Consider the following 26,509-nt stretch of genomic DNA (forward strand, 5'->3'; position numbering starts at 1 on the left):
TCTTGGGTGTTTGAGGAGCTGGAGTGCCCCCTGGTGTCCACTATATATATATATATACACAGTGTATATATATATATATATATATATATATATATATATAAATAGAGAGAGAGAGAGAGAGAGATGCAGTACATATATAGGGAGACTTTCTAGGCACAACCAAGGAGTAGAGGGGGTGTGGCTCAGTGACCCCAGGATCCCATTTTTCTTTTTTAGCAGATGATGTGGTCCTGCTGGCTTCATTGGTCTGTGACCTCAGACATACTCTGCGTGGTTTGTAAACGAGTTTTAAATGGCAGAGATGAGGATCAGCACCTTTTAGTCTACGTTCAGGGTTCTCAGGCAGAAAAGGCTCTGTTCTTTAGGAAAGGCACTATATGAAGTAAAGAATGTTTGATGGATTGGCTGACTGATCTTGACCTCCATCAGAAACCTAGCATGGTAGAGCAGACCGTTGCTTACTCAGGGATTGTATTATCTTACGTGCTGTTTTTCTAAAATGTGCGCCTGTTTTGATTTTGTGAGGGTGTATTGTATGCCAAGCACTATAAAATATAAAGATTTCTTGTTTGCTTGTTTGATTGGAATCTCTAAAGGTGTGAAATTATTAAAATGTGGCATCCCTTGTGACGATTAAGTCTGCTGATAGCTTTAATTATGAGCCGTTTATTTCATAAGGAGATGGGTGTAGGAGTTCATAATTAACTAGTGCTGGCTATATAGCGCCCTGCTCATTCAGTCATGAGCTTCATATAATTGACAAAGGAATTGCTGCATTCGGCATCACTTGTAAAAGGTTGTGCCATTCTTTATCCACACATCTCTGACTGACTTTTAACATTGCCCAAGACTTTTTAAATTGTGTTATCTGCCTGCTAACAATAAAGCTCTGGATTGCCTGCAGTGTCCTTGATGGACTCAATTTGTTGCCCTAAAGGCCAGACATACATCAGCACTTATGGGTTTATGGCCCGTTGTTTTATAGGCAAATTAAAATAAATACCACAGGATACAAGCCCTGGATTATATTAGCATGCGTCACCCTGATCTCACTATCCGCATAGTGGGCATTAATGTCAAAGCCATCTCAGGGGTCATGCTGAGCCGACTGCAGATGACCAGACTCATCCATAACAGTTATAATAACTGTTTTCAAGCAAGGATTTGCAGCTGACCAGCTCCGTGAAAACACAAATTAATTTCCGCTCGTGTGGTTCAACTGATGAAAAGAGAAGAGTTGTTGATTGAGCCAGCAGTTTGACCTCCCCAGGTCTATAAAAGGCTGCAGTTTATCCCCCTGGGCATTTAAAATAGTGTAAGTCACAGGGTGCTGCCAGTGGATCGCAATTTCCAATGGTGTATAATGGTAGTGGGTCATGGTGGGTGATGAACTGCTCCAATGATTGTGCTCGGTTCCTCTTGCTCTGATGATAGCCCACCCATTGTCACTCTTTCGCATTTGTGCTTAGTTCACCAAGGGGGAAACCTCATATAGTCCCTTGGTGGGTCACAAAGACACATAATTTCCTCGGGATTAATAGAGTTTTCTGATTCTGATTCTGATACGTTGGAAAGAATGGATCATGACACTGGAAAGGTTGAGAAACACTGATTTAAAGCCCACCATGAAAAGCTTGTCATAGTGAAACCGAGTTAATCTGATTAACACTCCTCAAGTAATGCATATGGCGGCCTTACGGTATTCACTGTAATAATAATAATAGTAATGATAATTCTTTTCATTCATATTGAGCTTTTCTCACTACTCAAAGTGCTTTTTACATAGTAAGTTTGGATCCACCTCAATCATCACTACTGGATGATGTGATTGCAGCCACTTTGCGCCAGTGCGCTCACCACACATTGGGCATTAGGTGCTTAACACTAGAATTACCAGAGCCTACGACAAAACTCAAAAATCCGCCCCACCTTAAAACACTTCGCACCTCTCCATCAGTGTCTTTTGTCCTTTAAATGTGTTGATCAGCACCAAACAGCAAGCAGTCCCCCACACCACACAGTTTTCGCAGCTCAAGTCTGTTTACCTGCGTGTCAGTTGCTTATACAATTCTAAAGTGAGAAGTCAAGGAAAATGACACCTTTTAATAAATACTATATCGTTATTTGGAACACTTGCATTTCATGTGTGTTCCGTGTTTACAACGATCAATACACAGTAAACACATTGTTAAAACAGAAACATTTTTCCTTTTTTAGTAATTGACAAAATGTAGACATGAAGTGTAAGTCCAAATATCAAAGAAACACTTTCATAAAGGGTACAAATATAACAGAACAAGTGCGCTTTTATTCAAAAATATAACTGCAGAACAAAAAGCAGCGTTAGCGTGCGACATTGACACACATTTACTATGACTACCTTGGTGGTGCAGCGGTATCAGCTGCTGACTGGGAATCAAAAGGTCACGAGTTCTATCCTGCATGACTCCGTTTTGAGAAGTGAGCTGCTCTTATTCTTACTATTTTAGAATAAAAACATACATTTGATTTCAGTCTGTAGCCGCTGGTGTAATTTATGATACTTATAAAGGTTAGCTTTGTTTTTTTTTTATTCAGTTTCATTCTCTGCTGTTTTCGCATAAAGACGCGCTATAGCTCTGCAGTGTACTTTTGACTGCATTGTCGTACCAATGCTTGCGAACTGAAGTGTCTGCATGCACTTTTCATGGCATTACACGTATATTTTTTGAGCATGCCCGTGTCGCTCAAAAACAGGAAGCTCTGCAGTGTACTTGACGCTGTAGGAAGTAAGTAACTAAATCCAAATAAATAACATTACCCAATCCAAAATTCTAAACTTAACCTCACAGGACAGGGCAGCAACAGTAACACTAACTCCTAATGTTAAGTTAGTATACACCGAAAAAGTAGAACTTTATACATCAAACGTCTAAATTTAACAATAAAAGATTAAAAGTCATAAATATAAAATAGACAAACTCACCCGATCTAAAACTCTAAACTTAACATCACAGGATAAGGCAGCAACTGTAACCCTAACGTCTAATGTTAAGTTAGTATACACTAAAAAAATATAACTTTATACATCAAATGTCTAATTTAAACAATAAAAGATTAAAGTCATAAATATGAAATAGACAAACTTACCCGATCCAAAACTCTTAACCTAACCTGACAGGATAGGGCAGCAACAGTAACCCTAACGCCTAATGTTAAGTTAGTATACACCAGAAAAGTATAACTTTATACATTAAACGTATATAGCACGGAACGGAAATCAGCAGTTCTTAGCATTGTTGCACCATGCAAGCTGTCGTATCAACCACCTACTGTAACTTGCTTTCTTTTTTCTTCGGTTATAGTCTTGAATAAAAGTGCACTTGTTTTGTTATACTTGTACATCAACATTTATATGTTACTTACATAACAGCCAGATCAAATGTTATTTTTTTGGATTACACGTATAATGCCATGAAAAGTGCACGCAGACACTTCAGTTCGCAAGCATTGGTACGAGAATGCAGTCACAAGTACACTGCAGAGCTATAGCGCGTCTTTATGTGAAAACAGCAGAAAATGAAACTGAATAAAAAAAAAAAAAGCTAACCTTTACAAGTATCATAAATTTCACCGGCAGTTACAGACTGAAATCAAATGTATGTTTTTATTCTAAAATAGTAAGAATACGAGCAGTTCACTTCTCAAAAGAGACTTGTCCGGGATTGAACTCGTGACCTTTTGATTCCCAGTCAGCAGTTGATACTGTTGTGCCACTGAGGCAGTCGTAGTAAATGCGTGTCAATGTCACATGCTAACGCAGCTTTTTATTTTGCAGTTATATTTTTGAATAAAAGCGCACTTGTTGTATTATATTTATAGCTTTTGTGAAAGTGTTTCTTTGATATTTGGACTTCAGGCTTCAAACATAATACACTTCATGTCTACATTTTATCAATTATTACTAAAACGCGAAAAACGTTTCTGTTTTAACGATGTGTTTACATAGATCGTTGTAGACACAGGACACACATGAAATGCATGTGTTCCAAATAACGATATAGTATTTATAAAAGGTGTGATTTTGCTTGACTTCTCACTCTATACAACTCTAAGCAACTGACACGCAGGTAAACAGACTTGAGCTGAGACAACTGTGCAGGGTGGAGGATGTGATAGCTGGCTGCTTGCTGCTTATCAACACATTTAAAGGACAAAGGATGCTGATGGAGAGGTGCGAAGCGATTTAAGGTGGGATGGATCTACGAGTTTTTTCGGAGGCTCTGGTAATTCTAGCCCACCATGAAAAGCTTGTCATAGTGAAACTGAGGCAATTTAATTAACACTCCTTAAGTAATGCATATGGCGACCTTACGGTATTCACTTTAATAATAATAATAGTAATGATAATTCTTTTCATTCATATTGAGCTTTTCTCACTACTCAAAGTGCTTTTAACATAGTAAGTTTGGATCCACCTCAATCATCACTACTGAATGATGTGATGGCAGCCCCTTTGTGCCAGTGTGCTCACCACACATTAGGTGTTAGGTGGTTAAGGGGTGAGAGACAGTTAGCCAATCAGAGACGGGATGATTAGGGGGCTAGAACTATTAGGCCAAGGTCTGCAATTTAGCCAGGACATTTCTATTAGATCTGCAAAGTGTTGTGATGCTGCAACTCAGTGTTCAAAATGAAGGAGAATCGCCACAGTTGGGAGTCTTAATCACACTTAGCGACTCAGAAAACCATCTAAAACAAGTGTAAGATGACCTGAATCGAGTCAGAAAAACATCAGGAAAAGGAACCCAATTGTAAGAGACGGGCCTCATTGCAGGAGACCTAGCCCCAGACTCAAAGAAGCAGGCCTCAAGTCTTACACAGGCCTCAAAATGACAACACTCAGTCTGCCCAGTGTTAATCTCTGTAAGAAGACTGGTGGTTGAGAGTGAGCCGGGAGAAAAGATGAAAGCCAAAAAATGGACAATAGTGGCAGATCAAAAAGAGCGAGTGTCAGGGCAAAAATTTGTGTTTGAGAAAAAAAAAAAATAACCAAGTCATTATCTAAAAACATTTAGGGTTTGAAAGAGCGATTTGAAAGGGGGGTTGAATCTACAAGTATGGTGAGGAAGTGATTTGAGTCCTGTTTCGAACTCGAGAGTTCCTAAAGTCCCAAAAAAACTTCCAAAAAGGCCCACTAGAGGGCAAAACTGTCAAAGCTGGCTAGGGACCAGAGGGCAAACCCAGACTCTTTATAAATAAAAAGGTTTATTCTTCACAAAAATATTCTGCAACTACTAGAAGCTCAGTGGAGCACTAAAGGCAAAAAGGTGTTTCCTGAAAAGGTGTAGTGGGCATTAAGGCCAAAGCCATCTCAGGGGTCTTGCTGAGCTGACCGCAGATGACCAGACTCATTCATAACAGTTACCATAACTGATTTCAAGGAAGGATTTGCAAATGACCAGCTCTGTGAAAACACAAATTAATTTCCACTCGTGTGGTTCAACTGGTGAAAAGAGAAGAGTCGTCGGGCGAGCCAGCAGTTTGACCTCCCCATCTCTATAAAAGGCCAATCGAACTGTGGTTTATGTGCCCATGCAGTTAAAGTAGTGTAAGTCACAGGGTACTGCCAGTGAGTCGCAAGTTTCTAATGTTTATAATGGTAGTGGGTCGCGTTGGGTCGTGAATGGGTCACTGCTCCAATGATTGTGCTCGGTCCCCCTTGCTCACAATTGTGCTTAGTTCACCAAGGGGGAAAATAATGATAACTAAAAAGGCAAAGGGAATCCAAGGCAACCAAGTCCAAATCACAAATCCAAAGAGTAGTTGAAATACAAAACACAGAGGTCAAAAATCCAACAAATCACAAAGGTCTAGAACTCACCAATCCCAAGAGCATTTCAATGAACCATAAAGGACTGTAGGTTGCCTTTATGAGGCTGAGGGAAATCCCTTGTGGTGATAGACAGGCGGACCAGCCTCTTGTGGAGCCACCGAGAAAAGAGAAGGAACATAACACAAGCATCAGGAACAAAGCCAATAATAAATATTCTTCGTCTTCTTTCGAGCTGCTCCCATTAGGGGTTTCCATAGCACTGGGGTCGGGGAACTTTTTTACCCCTTTTTTGAAAGGAAAAAAACCGTTGTTTTTAAATTCTAATTATTTATTGAATCTGTTTTCAAATATAATCTAAAAATAAAAGGATAAATAATAAAAAAATAAAAGGACAACATTCACTTGGCGAAATGGTGTTGTTTCATTTTTGAAACCAATGACATCAAAATTAGGAATCTTTATGAAAAAATGCTTGCACGTTGACCATATGTATCACACTGCATTGTATTTCCAACTTTGGTGTTCGAAATACACTCAAACCTGTTTTTATGCGGTAATAGGGACTGCATAAAAAACACACCAATATTTTTTTTCGAAACTTCATAAATACAATAGTTATAAAAAATATTGTTCACGATAAATTAAGAAAAAACTTTTATTCCCGCCTACCAAATACAGTCTTATCAGTCGTTTTCAAAATTCAATGTAGATCGATGCAAAAAAAAATAGATTACGATGTTAATAAATTATTTTTCTAATAGTCTTAATTGAATTTCCAAAAATAAGGGAAATATGCATAAGGATCGAGGTGTGCTATGGAGCAAAAATGATTGATGAAAACGTGGTTAGTACGTTGTATCACCGGACACCAACGGTCGGCGCAATCATGATACCACATACGTATCACCGGCCACCAAAGTGAAAATACAACACTGTCTTACCTTGATCATCGAAGTTTTTCAGCAAAATATTTTACAAATCTATTTGAGGCTACGGCGGGAGGGTCTTAACATGCAAAGGGGCGTGATGTATGCACTCGAGTCGTCTCTCCTTGGTGTTGTCGACGGCGGTAATGGTGCGGTATAGGCGCTTTCAATTATTGTAGTCGCAGGCGGTGGTGGACTCGATGCGTCTCGTTTGGCTGCTCCGTGGCGAATCAATCTTCGGTGTCAGGTAGAATTAATCTTTGGCCGTTCGCCGCCTCCTTTTAACGGACGCGTGCCCCCCACCCGCACAGTGTTACCGCTTTTGTGTTCGATGCACGGTGAAGTTATAAATATTGGTTGCAGTCGGACTGGGAGCTCACTCTACGAGATACGTTCATTTAGATATGCCACTTTCTAGCACGTTAACAGATCAGGAAGAAAAATGTAAGTCGTAACAAGAAAGAAGCTTTTTATTTATTTATGTACCTATGTCTTTACTGAGTCCTTATTACCCCTGAAAATATCACTTGTACCCCAATTGGGGTAATTTACCCCTGTTCCCCGACCGCTGCCATAGCGGATCATCTTAAATAAATACATAAATCAAAGACATATGCAAGAATTTGAACCCCGGCGAATGGTGGGACCCTGCCTGAAATACAACAAATTCATTGTGTCTTGTCGTGACATAACAGGACACGGCTCTAACAACAAGCAAATTGTCCCTAATGATGGGAGCTCCAAAATGTCTGTGAGCTTGAAAACCAAAATGGAGGACAAAAAAACATGTATTAACCTTGAAAATGAAGGACGATCACTATAATTAGATGTCAGAATCAAGCTCAGTGACTCAAAATGAAACAAAAGCGCAAAATGAGTGTAAGATTACTAGAATCAATACAGAAAAGCATATAAAAAATCATAAAATGGAGCCCAATTTTAACACCTTGAAACAGGCCTCACCACAAGACGCCTGGCCCCAAACTCAAACAGACAGGCTTCAAGTCCTACACATGCCCACACTGTGGCTCATACTTTTGAAAAATAGTTTGAAAAACAGTTTGAAAAATACTTCAAACAATGGCTCTGAATGCACATATACTGGGGATTCAGAAAGTCTTCAGACCCCTTTATTTTCTGCACACGTTATTGTGTTGTGGATTTCCTTTTCAATGAATAAATTTGCCATTTCTACCCATCAGTCTGCACTCAGCAACCCAACATGGGAACGTGAAAACGTCTGTTCATAAAGGTTTACAAATGTATTAAAAATCAAAATCTGAATTTTCTCCTTCCTAGAAGCATTCAGACCCTTTGCTGTGGCACTCCAGATTGTGCTCAGGTCCACCCTGTTTGCTTTAATTCTCTTTGAGATGTTTCTAGAACTTGATTGGACTCCACCTGTGGCAACCAAATTGATTGGACTTTATTTAGAAGACACACGTGGACCTGTGTAGAGAAGGTCTTACAATACACACCAACATAACACCCAAACCACTGAGTCCAAGGAACTCTGTGTAGACCTCTGTGATCAAACTGTGGGGAGACACAGATCAGGGCAAGGGGATCAAACCCATTTTCCAAGCTCTGAGTGCTCCTAAAAGCATGAAATGGAAGAAGTTTGGCCAAACTGAGTAATCAGAGCAAGAAGAACCTTGGTCAGGGAGATGACCAAAACCCCATGGTCACTCTGATAGAGCTTATGAACTCCTCTGCTGGAATGGGAGAACCGCTTGTAAGGATGACCATCTCAGTAGCACTCCATCAATCAGGCATTCAGAAGGAATCCACTCTTAAGTTGAAAGGCCTATGACAGTTTAAAGGACTCCTCGAGTCTGATGAGACTTTGACAGGGATTCCAAGCACCATGTCTGACGAAGACCAGGCACTGCTCATCAGCTGCCTAATACCATCCCTGCAGTGAAGTGTGGTGATGGCAGCATCATGCTATGGTGGTGCTGGGACAGGGAGACTGGCCAGAACTGAGGGTAGGGAGAATGCAAGAGTGGTCCTTGAAGAAAACTTTCTCCAGTGCACACCACCCCATACTGAGGAGACGGTTCACATTTCGTCATCACAATGACCCAAAGCATACAGCCAGGACAATGCTGGAGTGTCTTCAGGAAAAGACTCGGAGTGTCTTTGACTGGCTCAGCCGAAGCCCAGAGAAAGCCCTTAGAGCAAGACCTGAAGATGGCCGTTTACAGGCACTTCCCATCCAATCTAATGGATATTGAGTGGATCTGCCAGAAAGAATGGGATAGACTGTCCAAATCCAGGGGTGCAAATCTTTTAGAGACCTTCCAAAAAGACTCAAAGCTAACATGGCTGCCAATGGGGGCTTCTACAAAGCACTGAATGAAGGGTCTGACGACTTCTTGGAAGGAGAAATTGTAAACCTTTCTGAAAACAAGATGTCACTTTGTCATTATGGGCTAATTGAGTACAGACTGATGTGAAAATGGGGCATTTCTTCATTTCAGATGACATCTACAATGCAGTAAAGTTCTGAATAGTTTCTGAAACCGCTTGTAATTCAAAATATCCATCAAAAAATTAACAAGAGCAGAAAACAATTTTATTCTGCTCATACAGAATTGAAAAAGGAGCCCACTGAAAAGTTTCCGTTCATGACACTCCTATGGTATTAAGAGGCCTCATTTGTGCCCCTCGCCATTAGACTAGACATACTGTAGATATTAATGTGCCTCCATAACGCCCTCTACAGGTCTAAATACACATTAGCTGCAATTTCATGTTGAATCACTCTGCCTGATGTGTGGGCCGCTGTTCAATTCCCAAGTATGAAGTTTAATTTGTGGATGCCATGTTTACACGGCTTTGTAGTTTCCTTTTTTAAGCAGGAAATGTCTTGAATGAACTCTCTTTCTGGCAGGGATACGACTTTTATTTTAACCACACGCTTGCAGCACATTTTATATTTTTTCAAGAAGCTTTGGCAGTAAACATTTCATCGCATTGTTTTATTAAACAGGATACACATTTCAAAACCTGTAATTTGTCAGTGTGGTTTAGGTTTTTAATTACAACTGACATCGTACAAGCTCTCAAGAGTCTGTTTTGTTAAAGTTTTATTTTAGTGCGACTTGTAATTGTAACCTCACGATAGGCCCACAGTCTAAAAAAATAAAAAAAAAAACAAAAGGAACTTGTGCCTTTCACTGGGCTCCATAAAAAAACATTGGGAATGAAATGAATTAGGAATCCGTGGTTTTTCTATCCATTCTTATTTAGTGTACAGTTACAGGGATCTGGTGCCTCGACAAACAGGAGCAGATACAGGGCAGGAATCGAGCCTGGGTGGGACACCACTTTCAAGGGGATGTGACGCTTTCATACGGTCAATTTAGACTCAACCAGTTAGAACATTAGAGCAACTGTGATGAGAACGGGCCGTTCAGCCTGACACCTAATTTATCAAAAATAACATCAAGTCGAGATTTGAAGGTCCCTGAAGTCCAACACTGCACTGCACTGCACCACTTGGAAACTCATAAAACACTTCATAACCTAACATCCCGTTAGCCTCCTTGAGCACTTCTGTCCACCATCTGGGTGTAGATAGTGAGGAGTCCACTGACTACTAGGTCTTTGTCATGAGGGAGGAGTACTGCCACTTTTCAGACCTCCCACTGTGTCCTCAAGTCTAACATTTTTACATCTAATACTTAGTTTACTTAACTGTGTCTGACTATGGAGACCCAAACTGCACACAGGACTCCAGGTGAGGCCTCATTAGTGCAGCACAAAGCTTAAGCCTAAGCACCCTGGTCTTGTACTCCACACATCAAGGGGGCTAGCTATGTGGTATATAGTGCTGTTCATATCTATCTATCTATCTATCTATCTATCTATCTATCTATCTATCTATCTATCTATCTATCTATCTAATCCTGCCAACTACGTTATGAATCTGTCTGTCTGTCTATTATATTGTGCCTTTCAGATCTATCTATCGATTGTGATCACCAGGTGGCATCAACGAGCCCCAAACTGCAGACACAGCTACACAAAAACAGTCCTGGGTGCAAAAAAGTATTTCATTTACTAAAAATACCTTTAACAGGTTTCTCCCTCTTTGTCCAGCCCAATGCAGCACAACAAAACAAACGTTTTCTTCTCTTTACTGTTCGACTCCTCCCAGGCTGGTGTTGTTCAGCTTCTCTCCCAACTCCGACTTGCCTGGCTGAGATCATGCTGTTTCTTCTTTCTATAACCTGAGTGTACTTCTGGTGTTAGGGCATTGCCCTATGGAAGCTCCTCCGGGTCAACCAGGAGTCTCTGAAAGTAGGGACTGCAAATTCCAACAGCCCCCTCTGGTGGCCCCCACATAATCCAGAAGTGTTGCCCCATGGGAGTGGAGATCCCAGCATGTCTGTCTATCTGATGTGGCCACCAGAGCTCACCAAACACACACAGTCTCGGACACAAGTCTCGATTAACAAGAGCTTTTGTCTTGGGAAACTCTTCCTTGTCAAGTGTTTCCCATGAAACAACCACAAGTACAAGACACAATCAGCACACAGCAGTTCTCCTTGTCTTCTTTTTCTCTTCCTCCTCCACTCCTAGCTATCATTGTCCTCCTCCTCCTCCTCTTCCTCCTCCTCCTCCCAACTCTGGCTCCCAGACTGAAGCCAAGCTGTCTGTAAACCCAAACTCCTCCATAACTGTTGGTGCTAACTGGCACATCTTGGGTCTCACCTGATGTGATCAGGTGCCTCATACTTGCCTGTTGTGAGGCCACAATCATCCAGCATTAATTATGGTGGCTTGGCTGTGTGTTTCCGATGCCCCAAAACGAACACTCTTAAGTTCTGCACAGTCAATTATATCATGGCCAGTGCTCAGCAGGTGGGCAGAAGATGCGATTCAATGACGAGATGAAGGTTTCCTTGAAAACGCATGGATATGCGTTACCCCCTTCACCCCCCTGCAAGACACTACTGCTGACCTCAGTATCTGGTGATAGCTCACTGTGGTTGGAGTGTGTACACCGGAGGAGAACAGAGGAGGTGAACACACCCATGTAGGCCACAAGCAACACTTCAACAACATGCCACATCTGTAATAACATCTGTGCTTCCAGGATTGGACTGTTCAGCCAACAGAGAACATGCCGTTGAAGGACAGACATGGACATCATCATCGGATATGATGGACAGCAAGGAGGAAAGGAAAAGGAAGGAAAGGTCAGCACTGTGTAGTGTAGCTAAAAGCCTCTGGTGCAGGTGGGTCGAGCTCAGCTTCTCGAAGGCCATTGTGGCCTTCATTGGAGGGCCTCATTTCTTCTATGGTTGGTCAGTTGTTAGTGCTAAAGGATCAGACTTTCTACTTTGTTGTGCTGACTCGCTTTTTAAGATTCATCACCCTGTTAAGCAGCACCATTCTAGGTCTTTTCTCACTTCTTTATTCTTAACCAGCTGACACTTTGCAATGAGATTTGAATGACAAGGGGGGACAGAAGCCATATGTTCATCATAAGAAAAAGCTCAAGAAAAACATTTGGAAATAAATCAGAAGGACAGATCTGCTTCAGTCTTCAAAACATTTGGATGACGTTTTCAGGAAAGGAGAAATCAACACTTTTCAGAAAAGTCTGACGTGTGATGAATAAATTCACAGCAAGATATGACACCTAATTTAGAAACTGGTTGGAGCCACTGTGTCCTCCCATGAACTTCACTCGGCAGCCCAGCTCTGTCGTGTTCTGTCTCTAACCAAGTATCTTCCTTAGATCAAATCTTGCATGATCTTAATCAGTGAGGCTTCATGAAGGTCCGTTACAACCGAGATAGCTTGATCTCTTCCGCTGCCTTTGATACGGTCAAACAGCAGATCCTCCTTGACACCCTCTCTGACCTTGGCATCACTGGTGTTACAGTTAGGTGATTTGAGTCCTTCCTCTTGGGCAGATTCTACCACGTGTCCTGGTAACAAGAAATGCAGAAGGTGCACTAGCCAAGCACGGGTGTGCCCCAAGGATTGGTGCTGGGTCCTAGCCTCCTTCTGTGCGCCACCTCACTAGGCTCTATCATCCAGTCCCATGGTTTTTCCTATCTGTGCTCTGCTAATGACACACAACTATACCTCTTGTCCTCTCCAGAGGACCACACAATATCAACTATAATCTCTGCATGTCTTACTAGCAGCCTGGATGAAGAAGAGCGCCATCTGCAGCTCAACCTGACAAAGATGGACCTTGCTATTCGATATCCCATCTCTGTTCAATTCAGCTCCCTATCGCTAATTTATATGCCAGCTTGACCGGCTGTCCTTCATTGACCATATCACAATGGTCATCTTGGTCATGCAGATTCACTCCACACAAGATCCACAAGATCAGACCCCACTGACAGAGCATGTCGTACAACTCATGGACCAGACTTTGGTCTTGTCACATTTGGACTACTGATACTGTCTGCTGGCATATGTACCGACATGAGTCACCAAGCTACTGCAGTTCATTCAAAATGTAGTGGCACGCTTGGTGCTCAACCAGCTAAAGCGGGCACATCTCACGCCTCTCTTCAGATCACTGGTTTAACTCCTTATTAAGTTCAAATCCTTGACTGTCACCTTCAGAGTAGTCAGCGGGTCAGCACCCCTCGTATATGGAGACACTGGTGAGGTCCTGTGCACCTTCTCAAGCACTCAGGTCTTCTGATGAATGGCTTCTGGTGATACAACCTGTGTGTGGCATCAAATCTTAGTCCAGACTCTTCATGTGTAGCGTAGTATAGCTGGTGGAACGAGCTGCCCAGCGAAAGTCTCAATTTCGACTCCCTAAATGTGTCTAACAACAACATTTATTTCTGTAGAAGTCTGGGTTACTCTTTATCATATGGATGTTATTTGTTTTACACAAAATATGGTCCAAAAATGGCTTAATAAATGAGGGATTTTTTTGGGGTCTAGAGAGCAACAAATAGACGGGAACCCCAAAAAGCTTGATGTCTTCCATAATTAGACACGTCAAACGGTTTGTTATAAGTGTTTTTTCTTTTCCCTGACTCGCCAGTATGAGTTTTGTTTTAGGAGACAATTACTTTTTCACACGGGAGATACAGGTGTTGGTGAACATTTTTCTGTCCATAAATCGGATGATCATTTAAAAACTGTATATTGTGCTTAGTTAGGTTGCCTTTTTTTATTAAATTAAATTTGTTTGAAAGACAGAAATGATTGAATGTTATGAATCTGCAAAAATAGCAGAAATCAGGCAAGTGGCAAATACTTTTTCACAACAGAGTTTTTCTTATGAGCACGATACACTTACTGGCCACTTTATTAGGTACACTTTACTAGTACCATGTTGGACCCCCTTATGCCTCCAGAACTGCCCTAATTCATCGTGACGTTGATTCAGCAAGGTACTGTTAACATTCCTCAGGGATTCTGGCCCATATTGGCATGATAGCAACACACAGTTACTGCAGATTTGTCAGCTGCATATCCCAATCCCATCTCCTGTTCCTCCACATCCCAAAGGTGCTCTACTGGATTGAGATCTAATGACTGTGGAGGCCATTTGAGTCCTGTGAACTCATTGTCATGTTCAATAAACCAGTTTGAGATGATCTGAGCTTTGTGACATGGCTTGTTATCCTGCTGGAAGGAGCCATCAGAAGATGGCAGTCATAAAGGGATGGACATGGTCAACAGTAATACTCAGGTAGGCATTTAAATGATGCTCAGTTGGTAGTAAGGGGCCCAAAGTGTGCCAAGAAAATATCCCCCTCACTATTACACCATCATCACCAGCCTGAACCATTGATACAAGGCAGGATGGATCCACGCTTTCATGTTGTTGACCCCAAATTCTGACCCCACCATCTGAATGTTGCAGCAGAAATCTAGACTCAGCGGACCAGGCAACGTTTTTTTCAATCTTTTATTGTCTAGTTTTGTTGAGCCCGTGTGAATTGGAGCCACATTTTCCTGTTCTTAGCTGACAGGAGTGTCACCCGGTGTGGTCTCCTGCTGCTGTAGCCCATCGGCTTCAAGGTTTGACGTGTTGCGTGTTCAGAGATGATCTTCTGCGTACCTTGGTTGTAATGAGAGCTTATTTCAGTGAGTGTTGCCTGTCTATAAGCTCAAATCAGTCTGTCCATTCTCCTCTGACCTCTGACATCAACAGAGAAGTGCCGCTCACTGATATTTTCACTTTTTCAGACCATTCTCTGTAAAACCTAGAGATGGTTGTGCGTGAAAATCCCAGTAGATCAGCAGTTTGTGAAATACTCAGAGCAACCAGTCTGGCACCAACAGCCATGCCACATTTAAAGTCACTTCAGTCCCCTTTCTTCTCCATTCTGATGCTCAGTTTGAACTTCACCAGGTCGTCTTGACAACATCTATAGGCGAAATGCATTGATTTGATGCCATGTGATGGGCTGATTAGATATTTGTATTAACAAGCAGGCATACCTAATAAAGTTTGTAATTTTTATGAACACAGTGATGACAAACAAAAATGGTATTACAGAAAATACAAAAGTCCAAGCTTAAAGTCTCAGCAGTGAGCTTTCTTGACTTTCTGGATTTCTTCATCCTGTGTTTCCTCATCCACTCCTGGTATTTGAAGGCATTCTTGCGATTTTTGTGGTGTAGCCTTTCTGCTGTGGGTTCATGACGGATTCGGGGAATGTGAAACGGGTGCCGCTTAGCTCTGCTCCTGATTTTGAATTAAGCAAGTCCAAGAAGTGATTGGAGGTTCGGACACAAAGCCCACACGCTTGATGGCTCAGATATGTCACTTCCACCCCAATTCAAGTTTTTTGTCGAGTGTACTTGAATACAATGGACTCTCATCACTGTGCTACGTGTTCAATGAAATGGTGCCGAAGATTTGAACAAACCCAAATTTAGTGTCTTTTTCTCTTTACAGACAAAAGAAAGTCCACCTGCAAACCCTCCGCGACAGGTCTGAAGTCCAAAAAATGACTCCACGGGAGCGCATGAGGCTACGCAAATTACAAGATGCGGATGAAAAGGCCAGGAAGCTGAAGTAATACCAGCCATTCGTTCATGTTTGCTTTTTCTACTGCTGTTACTACTTACTACAGTAAAACCTCGATTATCCGTCAGGGGTCGGGACCGAGGTCATGACGAATAAGAGTAAAGACGGATAGCAGAACAGCTACTTCAAAAATGATATACAGTAAGATTAGTCTAGCGAATAGTCGTATGTATTTACAAAAAACGTAACAAAATACAGTATTAACAAGATTAATTAATGTATATAATATTGTAATGACCAGAGTAATAAGCAAATACAACTCAGAGGTACTGAAGTTTTCTACGTTTTACATGGAGTCTTCGTTCCGTAACAAATGGTGCCCCATCTTATACTCCATTATCCGGTTACAGAGCACACCTCCAAAACAATAAAAGAAATCTTTCCCTACCAATAATTATCTCCTGCCACTCACATTCTGTCTGTCTGTATACCGCAGACACTCCTGCTTATTGTCTCCTGACTTTCTACTCAAAACTTCCTTCGGCCGCACCTTCCTTTAGCTCCTCCTGTCACTCATCTGCTAAGAGGCGTGTCGTCCCCGCACAGAGCAGAAGCCCCGCCCCCAGTCCCATCGCTTACAGCGTTCATTCCACCCTTTCTGCTCCCCAACAGCATATCACAAGCTGCTTGCAGGTCACAAGATATTAACAAAACATAATAGAATAGAACTTAAAAAGAAAATTACAATGCAGACGAACAATAACATTAATACAGAATCAATGTGGTTTCCATTTTCGACATTTCCATTTTTGTCGGCATCACGCTTTATATCGTTCACTGTTGTTGTTCCTACTCCGTAATATAAAGCAATAATTGAAACACTTTTACCGTTTCGTAAACATTTAAAAGTTTTCATTATTTGCGACAACTGAAATACCATACGCATATCTTTATCGGCCATAACGATGTATAGTAGTTTAATTATAGCAAAAGAGAAAAGCTACGAAATGCTATTAAAGATGAAGGTATGTAACTGACACTGCGATTCCAAAATTCGGCCTGACACGTGGTGCTGGCAGAAGGGAGAGTCGTTCCAACGTGCATACTCGCAGCGTATCGTGCGGCAGGAGTAATTTGCCCTGACGGTTAACGGAGACTGACAATTTAATCGAGTGACGGATAATCGAGGTTTTATTGTACTGTGTTCTGGGGTGGAGCACATCTAACTTAACATTTTATCTCCTGGTCTCTGGTCCTGATAGTCCAAATTTCTCCCAACACGCAGTGTTTATTGACCCAAACCTTTTACTTTGTCATCCACCTTGCAGGCAATTAGCGGAAGAAAAATATCAAGAGAACCACAAGCGGATGCAGGAGTTCAGATCTCGCAATTTTCAGAGAGTGAACATCGATGTTCTAAACGTGAGTCTTTTTTTGTGACCTCATGCTTGGGGGCTCGTGAAGCGTGGAATTAATTTTGCTGTGTCGCTGTTCTTTCCTTGTTTGGTTGTGACTGAAATAACGGATTCCTAAATGAATTGAAAACCATTTTAATTTATCATTGTAAAAGTATGAGCAGCTCCAACTGTGGCTGGGTGTTTGACTTCCTAACAAAGAGGCTCCGGTCAGTAAGGATTGTCAAAACGAAGTCCTCCACACCATTCGCCGACATTGGGGTTCCACAAAGCTGCTGTCTCAGACCACTGCTGAGCAATCTGTTCACATGTGACCGCGTAGCAAAGCATCAGGGCCAGTGGCGTACCTCGCGTTCGTGCCACTCGGGGCGGGGCGATGCTTCAATTTGCCACACTCTAACATTAATGAATTAGTTATTCTAATTATAGTTTAATTAGAAAATTAAAGTGACGTATAGAGAAAAATTAAGATACATTTTGCATAGATTTATTCATATATAGAGAAACAGCAATAATTTTTCACATGTAATCTGTACTAATAAAAGGCAAAGCCCTCACTGACTGACTTATCACTAATTCTCCAACTTCCCGTGTAGGTACAAGGCTGAAATTTGGCAGGCTCATTCCTTACAGCTTACTTACAAAAGTTGGGCAGGTTTCATTTCGAAATTCTACGCGTAACGGCCATAACTGGAACCTACTTTCGTCCATATATACGGCCATAGCCAGCAGCTCGGTCACCGTGAGAGGCGGAGTTGCATCCCGCCTCCCACGTAATTGAATGCCTGCCCATATAAGGTAAATATTTGCAGGTGAAGGACTGTGCTTAGCATATTCATAAGTGTAGCTACTGCAGAAACCCTCTGACGCTGAACAAGCCTTTTTACACATATCAACAGGAAAGCAAGGTGTAAAGCTTAAGTTTAAATTACGTTCATAGACACACTGCCGCTAAATATTTGCAGGCAAATCCACAACTTAATACTGGGAATGCCTATTAAACATCTTAGATTCACGAGTACCCATTTGGGTAGTGATCACTTCGATGAGGTTCTGTGTTGTGGAGATTCTCAGGATGGACTGCAGGTGCTCATCGGTGAGGTGACTCCTGTGTGCTGTGTTGTTAGTCTTTATCACTGAGAAGAGCTTCTCACACAGATATGTGCTACCAAACATGCACAAGGTTCGAGCCGCATGTAGACGGAGCTGGAGCATTTCTGCGGGAATGGAGTGAATAAACTGTGCGGGCCGTGCAGTATCGTACTTTGCCTTCACTGTGCCAATACACTGCAGCTCAATCACCTCCATCTGAATGTGCACAGGTGCAGTTTCCACATCGACGGCAAATGGGTTGCGAAACAACTCAAAATTCTTTTTTTGTTCTTCAAAGTCACCAAAGTGCCGTGCGAACTCAGTGCGCAGTGCGCTCAGTTTATCAGCAAAGTGCGTATTTGGGAACACCGTAGTGCCGACTTTGTTCAACATTACTTGGCAACAGGGAAAGTGGGGCAAGGTGAACTGGTGCATTTGTGTCTCCCATAAAAATAGCTTCACTTGAAGTCACTTTGTGATTTTGCACGGGTAAAAACGTCTGCTGAAGTGTCAGATTCTTCTTTAACTCTTCTGCTTTCTGTATCTTGTGCATTGCATTCAGGTCTTTCAGGTTATCCTGATGTTTTGTCTCATAATGCCGTCTTAGATTAAATTCTGTAATTACAGCCACATTAGCTCCACAAATGAGACACACGGGTTTACCGGCAATGTCAGTAAACATATACTCAGCCTCCCATCGGTTTTTAAAGGCGCTATGTTCAGAATCACCGTTTCTCTTCTGCATCGTTTGGGCTAGCTTCGCAATAACTGGCAGCATCATAAGCTAGACTTGATTAACGCGGTAAGTGTTCGGCAAGGCAGCTGAAGCGCTGCATTATGGGATCTGTAGTTTATTGTGTTACCAGCGCTTCATATCCCCGGGCCATTAATAACAATAATACAGTATATAAAATGATCTCGAAGGGGCCGGATTTAATTACACGCCGGGCTGGATGTGGTCCGTGGGCCTTGAGTTTGACACATATGGACTAAATAGAACTTGAAAAGATATATTTTTTCAAATGTGATCGCGCAATTCAGATCGAGTTGACACGCACTACAGTACATCGAGCCCGCGTGCTATTGTGGTTTTGCCTGCGTGCCTCAAAAAGTCACCCTCCCCTCACTCTTACTTTTTTACTGTTCATCTAATGAATACACCGAGTATGGCTTTACCAAAACAATCATTGATGGCAAATCGGTTATTCATAAAGCTTCAATTGGTGATCTGTTTTTCTGTGTTAACGTCATATTTTTTCATACTTGTTCTCAAACCAAGGGTGTGCGAGGGTAAAATGAATCGGGAAGTGCTGATCAATGTAATCGGTGTACCAGGAAATCATGCATTGACACAAGTTCCCCTTTGCTTGTATTGCAAAGTGTGATTAAATGCGTGATTTTTTAACACGTTATGGAGCACATGCATCGAAGCTTCTCAGCTGTGCTTGTGCTAAGAAAAGGAAACCTTTTAAAAATAACGTAACACGATTGTCATTGTAACCTTTTGTAAGTAGTGCCTGGAGGATTCAGTGTGGAGAAACTCTAAAGACAGCGTGTGTATTAACTTGTGGATTTTTCTGTGAGTATTTGGTGGCAGCGTCACAAAGTCGCTTCCGTAAGACCGCGTTAGCCGCGGAGCTCAGCTCAGAGCGAAATGAGGTGAATGGGAGGGGAGATGATGACGTGACACCCCCACCCGCCTTAACTGTCAATCCTCCACAAACACAGTCTCTTGGAATTTGCATAAGCACAGCCCTTCACCTGCAATTTTAACTTAGTTACAAAGTGATCAAAACTCTCGTTTATATCCTGCGTCCTCTCACCCGTGGGCATGTGAAACGCCAGCGGCAGCCTGTCTATGAACTTAATTTAAAGTTTAGGTTCACACCGTGCTTTCTTTCCGAGGTAGCAGCAGTCATGAATATGGTTGTATATGTCACTCGCTCGCTTTTTATTGTATCGCTGCCTTCTCGATTATATAATGCATGTTTTCTTCAGCGCTTTTTGGAGCTCTTCCTGGTTTTCTACGTACTGCGTTGACAGTCAGTTCACGTGATTACGTGGGAGGCGTGATGATGTCACACGAAACTCCGCCCCCCACTGCTTTCGAGCTCAACTCCATTACAATAAATGGAGAAAAATACCTTCCAGTTATGACCATTACGCGTAGAATTTCGAAATGAAACCTGCCCAACTTTTGTAAGTAAGCTGTAAGGAATGAGCCTGCCAAATTTCAGCCTTCTACCTACACGGGAAGTTGGAGAATTAGTGATGAGTCAGTCAGTCAGTCAGTCACTGAGGGCTTTGCCTTTTATTAGTATAGACTAGCAAAATACTCGCGCTTCGCAGCGGAGAAGTAGTGTGTTAAAGAAGCAATGAAAAGAAAAGGAAACATTTTGAAAATAACGTAACCTGATTGTCAATGTAATTGTTTTGTCACTGTTGTGAGTGATGAGTGTTGTTGTCATATATATATATATATATATATATATATATATATATATATATATATATATATATATATATATATATATATTACACACACACACATAAACATATATATATATATACATATCTATACATATACACATATATACATACATATACATACATACACACACATATATAAACATATATATACATATACATACATATCTACATATATACACACACAGCTATTTCGTATCAGTGCAATGCGCTGTTTGTTAAAACGGTTGACTCCCGCTCTTACGTGCAATAACAAATCAAATCATTCAGTTGTCTTTGCTCTTATGTCATTTTAGAGCTGGACGCCTGGCATCTTTTTTTGCCAACAAGTTCGTTTCTGTTTGCTGTGAGGTTCTGTGTTGTGGAGATTCTCAGGATGGATTGCAGGTGCTCATCAGTGAGGCGACTCCTGTGTGCTGTTTTGTTAGTCTTTATCACTGAGAAGAGCTTCTCACACAGATATGTGCTACCAAACATGCACAAGGTTCGAGCCGCATGTAGACGGACTTTTTTTGTTCTTCAAAGTCACCAAAGCGCCGTGCAAACTCAGTGCGCAATAACTCTAGCTTTGCAATAACTTGCAGCATCATAAGGTAGACTTGATTAACACGATAAGTGTTCGGCAAGGCAGCTGAAGCGCTGCATTATGGGATCTGTAGTTTATTGTGTTACCAGCGCTTCATATACCCGGCTTTAATAACAATAATACAGTATATAAAATGATCTCGGGGCGGATATAATTACGCCGGGCGGATGTGGCCCGCGCCCTTGAGTTTGACACATATGGACTAAATAGAACTTGAAAAGATATATTTTTTCAAATGTGATCGCGCAATTCAGATAGAGTTGACGCAAGACTACAGCCTGCATGCCTCAATGAGTCATCCTCCCCTCGCTCTTACTTTTTTACCGTTCATCTAATGAATACACTGAGTATGGCTTTACCAAAACAATCATTGATGGCGAATAAAGTATCCATTATTCGAGTATGTAGAGCGGGATATATATATATACCCGCAGTATCGCAGCGAGAAGTAGTGTGTTAAAAAGGTAGAAAAGAAAAGGGAACATTTTAAAAATAACGTAACATGACTGTCAATATACAGTATTTGTTTTGTGAGTGTTACTGAGTGTTGCTGTCATCAAGGATTTGATTATCATTATTTCTTTCAATCAGGTTCGTATTTGTAGGATGTGTTGTGTTCAAGTTACATTCCGTGTTTGTCAATCGTTGTAAAGATGACAGGTTTCATTCATCGATTCATTTCTTACTGCATCAATAAACAGCTCGTCTTCTTCTTTATCTGAGACCTGACACACTGCATGCATGGGTTTTTTTACACTGTCTTCCTTTAGCGGGACATTGACTTTTTCCACCGTGTGCTTTGTTTCCGCAGTAGCTGGATTTATGAATATGCTTATCAGACGCTTCATATTTTTGCTGCCTTTTCAATTGTGTAATTCGTTTTGTTCAGCTCTTTGGAACTGTTGCCTTTTATCTGTGCACTGCGTCAGTTCACGTGAGCCGCTCGGTGTACTTGCATCGAAGGTTCCCAGCTGTGCTGGTGCCATCTCCTGCTATGTCCATGGCTGTATTTAATGTTACCTTAGTCCTGGCACTTAAAACTTTCTCTCGCAGTTTCGCTGAGTTTGTACCAAACACCACCCTGACCATCTCATCTTCCTCTCCATAAGCACAGTCCTTCACCCGTGAATATTTACCCGTGGCAGTTTGCTATTGGATTGCCGCTGACGGACGGCCTTATATGGGCAGGCACTAAATTACAAACGCCAGCGCAGCCTGTCTATGAACTTAATTTAAAGTGTAGGTTTACATCGTGCTTTGTTTCCGAAGTAGCAGAAGTCATGAATATGGTTGTATATGTCACTCGCTCGCTTCTTATTGTTTCGCTGCCTTCTCAATTATATAATGCATGTTTTCTTGAGTGCTTTTTTGAGGTCTTCCTGGTTTTCTATGTACTGCGTGATTACGTGGGAGGCGTGATGATGTCACACGAAACTCCGCCCCCACGGCGTTGAAGCTCATCTCCATTACAGTAAATGGAGAAAAACTGCTTCCAGTTATGACCATTACGCGTAGAATTTCGATATAAAACCTGCCCAACTTTTGTAAGGAAGCTGTAAGGAATGAACCTGCCAAATTTCAGCCTTCCACCCACACGGGAAGTTGGAGAATTAGTGAGTGAGTGAGTGAGTGAGTGAGGGCTTTGCCTTTTATTAGTATAGATTAAGAGGTGTAATATAGTTCCTGATTATTTTCAGTTTATTAATTGTGTTTGTTGACTTTTACAATTAAACGGGGAGTTCATTATTGTTTTATAACCCAGTTTCCTGGTTTTTATTATAAGTTTGTGTAATATAAACTATTGGGTTAGGAATGAATGTTACCATTATTTGTTATTATCTATCAGTGTATTGATAGAATTAATTAATAATGTTTTGTTTAATGTAACCCGAGATGTAAAATATTAAAGTAAATAGAATCCTAACAAATTAGACATTAGAGTAAAGAACTCAGGGCCCCTTTCTACACACAGTCGGAGTAGACGGGCTACATAAAGATATTCGTTATAACGGAATTTGACCTGTATAATTACTCTGAGAAAACCAGCACCAGTGTTTTGTACAAGTGATAGGCGGGTGATGAGCAGGAACGCATTCGGATTGATAACGAAACAAAATTATAAATTGTAAATTAGTTGTTTATCTTCCTAGGAATTATTATCGATGTCATGCTTCTGTTCATTTTTGTTATTTTGCCTCATAAATTTCAACTGCTGTGTCTGATGCCGTCACAGAAGAACAGTTAGAAAATTATTTTTGAAGCATTTGTGGATAAAAATCAGAGAATTTTACTTTTTTCACTCATGGGTGATATTTTTCCGAACCCTGCTGCTTACACATACATGATACTGAGTCTTTTGGCACAATATATCAACCTTCCTTCTCTCCATCATATCTGCTAACTCTCTCCCCTTACCAGTCACACTGCCAACATTCAAAGTTCCTACCCTCAGTTCCAGTTCTTCTTCTTCTTCAGCAAACAGTAGCCCAGTTTCCAACAGCACCCTCTTGGCTAACAGTCCAGGTGGTGGGATTTGAAGACAATTACACAAGAAAAACTGAGTGGCAGCGGGTTGCAAAGTGAGTCACAGTGGGTTGCTGCTCCGACAGTCACGCTCGATAAGACAATGGAGAAAAAGTGGGTGACGAGACCAGAGAGGTTGAGAAACGTGGCACTAGGTGACACCTAAAGGCCCTAATTCCACAGAGAAGAGGAAAGGGACCGAGGCAAAGTTATTAATAACTACAGAAAAATGTGAACAAACAAGGGAGCAGAATACAATTGCAACATTTGCAAAAAAAAAAACAAAACAGGAAAATGTAATGGAACAAAAATATAAAAACTTGAAGGCACGCTTGCTCTTATATACTAGCCATCCCCCATGGCTCCACCCACCTAGTAGTGAAACATGACAGTGAGGTGGGCCCCCCCGCCCGCCCCACTCCCCACTCCTGAGGTCCCGCCTCCCTCTCCCCTCGGCCCGCAGCCTCTGTCTCGGATTAGCACAAATATATCACTCTGGCAAGCGAACTATGATTTTTAGTGCGATGAGAGAAGTCGCAAAATCAACCGGAATGTTCAAGCAAATTATAGAAAAAAAAATTTATCTTGTGAAAAGTGGACAAACATACAGACAGACAGAGAATGGATTTATATTTATATATAGAGAGACTGATCAAATTGACTAGAGTGGAAGAGCATATGAATGTGACACGTGCAAAAGTGTTGGCACCCTATCAGTCAGCACTTCGTAAGGATCTCATCTGCCTCCAAACACCCCTTGTGACGCGTTAATCCCCCAACACACACACTCTTCCTTGCAGATGTCTTCGGTCTTCTTTCATGCAGGGTCTCCCCATAGATTTGTGATAATATTCAAGTCTGGGCTCTGTGACGACCATTCCAAAACCTCCACCCTTTATCTTGTAAGTCCTTTATTGGCTCATTTCCAGGTTCTATGGTGGAGGCAGCTGAGGCCACAAATCTGCTGCAGTGTATTAACAATAAAATCGTCTATTGTCCTAAATGAATTGTATGCCATGTGTCTTCACAGGATAGCATGAATCCGGCTGGCAAGGAATTCAATCAAAATCAGCTGTTGGATGTCCAAGGCTGCAAGACCCTCTGCGTTCACAGGCCATCGGAAAGACAAGAACGTGACAGGCTGTGCATGTCTGAGCCATCACCTCGTGGTATGCTATACAAATGAGTCCTTTTGCTACATGCCGAGGGCCATCTTTATTGTTTTTCCTGTTTTACATATCTGTTCACTTTTGTATCGGGCTTTATATATTTGGAACATAATTAGGTGTGACTGAGATTTTAAATGGGAAGCACAGCAGGGTTAACTATCCAATGTATTCATCTTCATCATAACCAGTTCAGGGTGATGCGGGGTGTCTCTACCAGCAGCCACGAGGGCACAAGGCAAGAACCAACTCTGAACCGGGTGCCAGTCTAATGCAGGGCACATTCACATAACGTTGGACTGAGAGTCTTCAGACCCCTTCACTTTCTGTACAGGTTACTGTGTTGTAAAAATACTTTTAAATGGAAAAAAAAATCCAATCAGTCCACACTCTGTAATCCCATAATAACAAAGCAAACACACATTCTCAGAAAGGTCTTCACATTTATTCGAAATCCAAAACAGCAAAATTCAGTTGTGCTATGATTTGTTAAATTTGACTTGACTATATGGAATTTTATCTGTTTTTAATTAAAATCAATACAAATCAAAAATTTCCTCTTCCTAGAAGTTTTCAGACCCTTAATTCAATACTTTGTTGAAGCCCCTCTGGCACCAATTCCAGTTTTGAGTCTTTCTGGGTACGTTTCTACAAGCTTTGCACACCTCGATTTGGGCAGTCTGTCCTGTTCTTTCTCACAAATCCTCTCAAGCTCCGCTAATTTAGATGGGAAGCGTCCATAAACGGTCATCTTCAGGTCTCTCCACACGTGTTCTATGGGTTTTAGGTAGCTGGGCCACTCCAGGACCCTCAGAGACTTTCTAAAGAAGACACTCCAGCATTGCCATCTCTTTATGTTTTAGGTCATTGTTGTGCTGAATGGTGCACTGTCACTCCAGTCTGAGGTAGTGTGGACTCCAGAGTAGGTTTTCTTAAAGGACCCGTTTGTATTCATCCTTCCTTCAGCTCTAACCAGTCTCCCTGTCCCCATAACGTGATGCTGCCGCCACCATTCTTCACGGTTGGGATGGTATTTGGCAGGTGGTACACAGTGCCTGGTCTTCACCAGACATAGTGCTTGGACTTGTGCCCAAAGAGCAGCACGTTTTTACCTCATCAGACCAGCGCAAACTTCAACTGGGCTGTCATGAACTTTCTACTCAAGAGTGTCTCCCATCTGGCCACTCTAATTGATTCATGGAGTGCTGTTAAGATGGACCTCCATCCAGAGTGTTCTGCCATCTCAGCAGAGGACTTCTGAAGCTATGTTCGAGTGACTGTTGAGTTGTCGGTCATCCTCCTGATCAAGGCCCTTCTTGTCCATTTTGCCAGGTGGCCTACTCTAGGAAATGTCCTGGTGGTTAAAAACTTCTTCCATTTCACAATTTCTGAGGCCACTGTGTTCCTGGGTACACTCCAAGCTTTAGAAATGTCTTGTGCCTCACCAAAGATTGATCATGGAGGTCTGCTGAGAGTTCCTTGGATATCATGGCTTGGTTTTTGTCCTGAATCAAAATCA

At 41.7% G+C, this 26,509-nt stretch overlaps 1 protein-coding gene across 1 annotated transcript in view; it reads left to right on the forward strand.

Annotated features, from left to right (window-relative positions):
• The window catches only part of nek11 (NIMA-related kinase 11), a 302,567-nt gene that overhangs the window by 149,852 nt on the left and 126,206 nt on the right, over positions 1 to 26,509 (forward strand). Inside the window, exons 10-12 of the mRNA XM_039737379.1 lie at positions 15,650 to 15,769; positions 17,050 to 17,143; positions 24,855 to 24,993. Of these exons, the coding sequence (XP_039593313.1) occupies positions 15,650 to 15,769; positions 17,050 to 17,143; positions 24,855 to 24,993 (353 nt within the window). The remainder of the gene's footprint in view (positions 1 to 15,649; positions 15,770 to 17,049; positions 17,144 to 24,854; positions 24,994 to 26,509) is intronic.

This window comes from Polypterus senegalus, chromosome 15 (genome assembly GCF_016835505.1).
Source record: "Polypterus senegalus isolate Bchr_013 chromosome 15, ASM1683550v1, whole genome shotgun sequence".
NCBI classification, from domain to species: domain Eukaryota; kingdom Metazoa; phylum Chordata; class Cladistia; order Polypteriformes; family Polypteridae; genus Polypterus; species Polypterus senegalus.